We start from the raw sequence: 1139 nt of genomic DNA, 5'->3' as shown, positions 1-1139 counted from the left end.
TTAAACCTGGGTCTCTAGGGTGAGAAGTGAGTCACGCATCCACTGAGCTACTCGAAGTTGATGAATGCAAACACTTTATACACATGGTACACTTCATATATATGCACACACACCCTGTATATATACACACACATGATACACTCCATACATATGCACACACACTCTATACATATACACACATGATACACTCCATACATATACTCTCTTTACATATGCACACACATGGTACAATCCATACATACACACATGATACACTTCATACATATGCACACACACCCTATACATATACACATGGTACACTCTATACATGATACACTCCATACATATGCACACACCCTCGTTACACTCCATACATATGCACACACACCCTATACATATACACATGGTACAATCCATACATATAACCACACACCCTATACATACACACACAATACACTCCATACATATGTACACACCCTATACATATGGTACAATCCATACATATACATATGCACACACACCCTATACATATGCACATGGTACAATCCATACAACCACACACCCTATACATACACACACAATACACTCCATACATATGTACACACCCTATACATATGGTACAATCCATACATATACACATACACACACACCCTATACATATGATAATGTCCATACATATACACACATGATACACTCCATACTCATGATACATTCAGATTGAACCTGGGTCTCTAGGGTGAGAAGTGAGTCACGCATCCACTGAGCTACTGGAAGTTGATGAATGCAAACACTCTATACATTTGGTACACTTCATATATATGCACACACACCCTATATATACACACACACATGATTCATACATATGCACACATGTTATACTCTTTACATACACACACATGATACAGTCCATACATATGCACACACACCCTATACATATAAACATGGCACAATCCATACATATACACATGTCAATGTCCATACATACACACACATGATATACTCCATTCATATACACATGATATACTCCTGTCAGGTTCTGGGATAGAACCCGGGTCTCTGGGGTGAGAAGTGAATCACACATCCACTGAGCTACTGGAAGTTGATGAATGCAAACACTCTATACATATACACTTGACACACATTATCCACTCTTTACATAT

At 38.4% G+C, this 1139-nt stretch overlaps 1 protein-coding gene across 1 annotated transcript in view; it reads left to right on the top strand.

The window, feature by feature from the left end:
• LOC130241213 (unconventional myosin-Vc-like) overlaps window positions 1–30 on the top strand; it is a 20942-nt gene extending 20912 nt beyond the window's left edge. Inside the window, 1 exon segment of the mRNA XM_056472933.1 lies at window positions 19–30. Coding sequence (XP_056328908.1) covers window positions 19–30 — 12 coding nt within the window.
• Window positions 31–1139: the final 1109 nt, after the last annotated feature.

The sequence above is a fragment of the Danio aesculapii genome, chromosome 14 (genome assembly GCF_903798145.1).
Source record: "Danio aesculapii chromosome 14, fDanAes4.1, whole genome shotgun sequence".
In the NCBI taxonomy this organism is placed as follows: Eukaryota; Metazoa; Chordata; class Actinopteri; order Cypriniformes; family Danionidae; genus Danio; species Danio aesculapii.
Note: the sequence above shows the minus strand (reverse complement) of the source record. Positions and strands in the feature narration are given on the sequence as shown.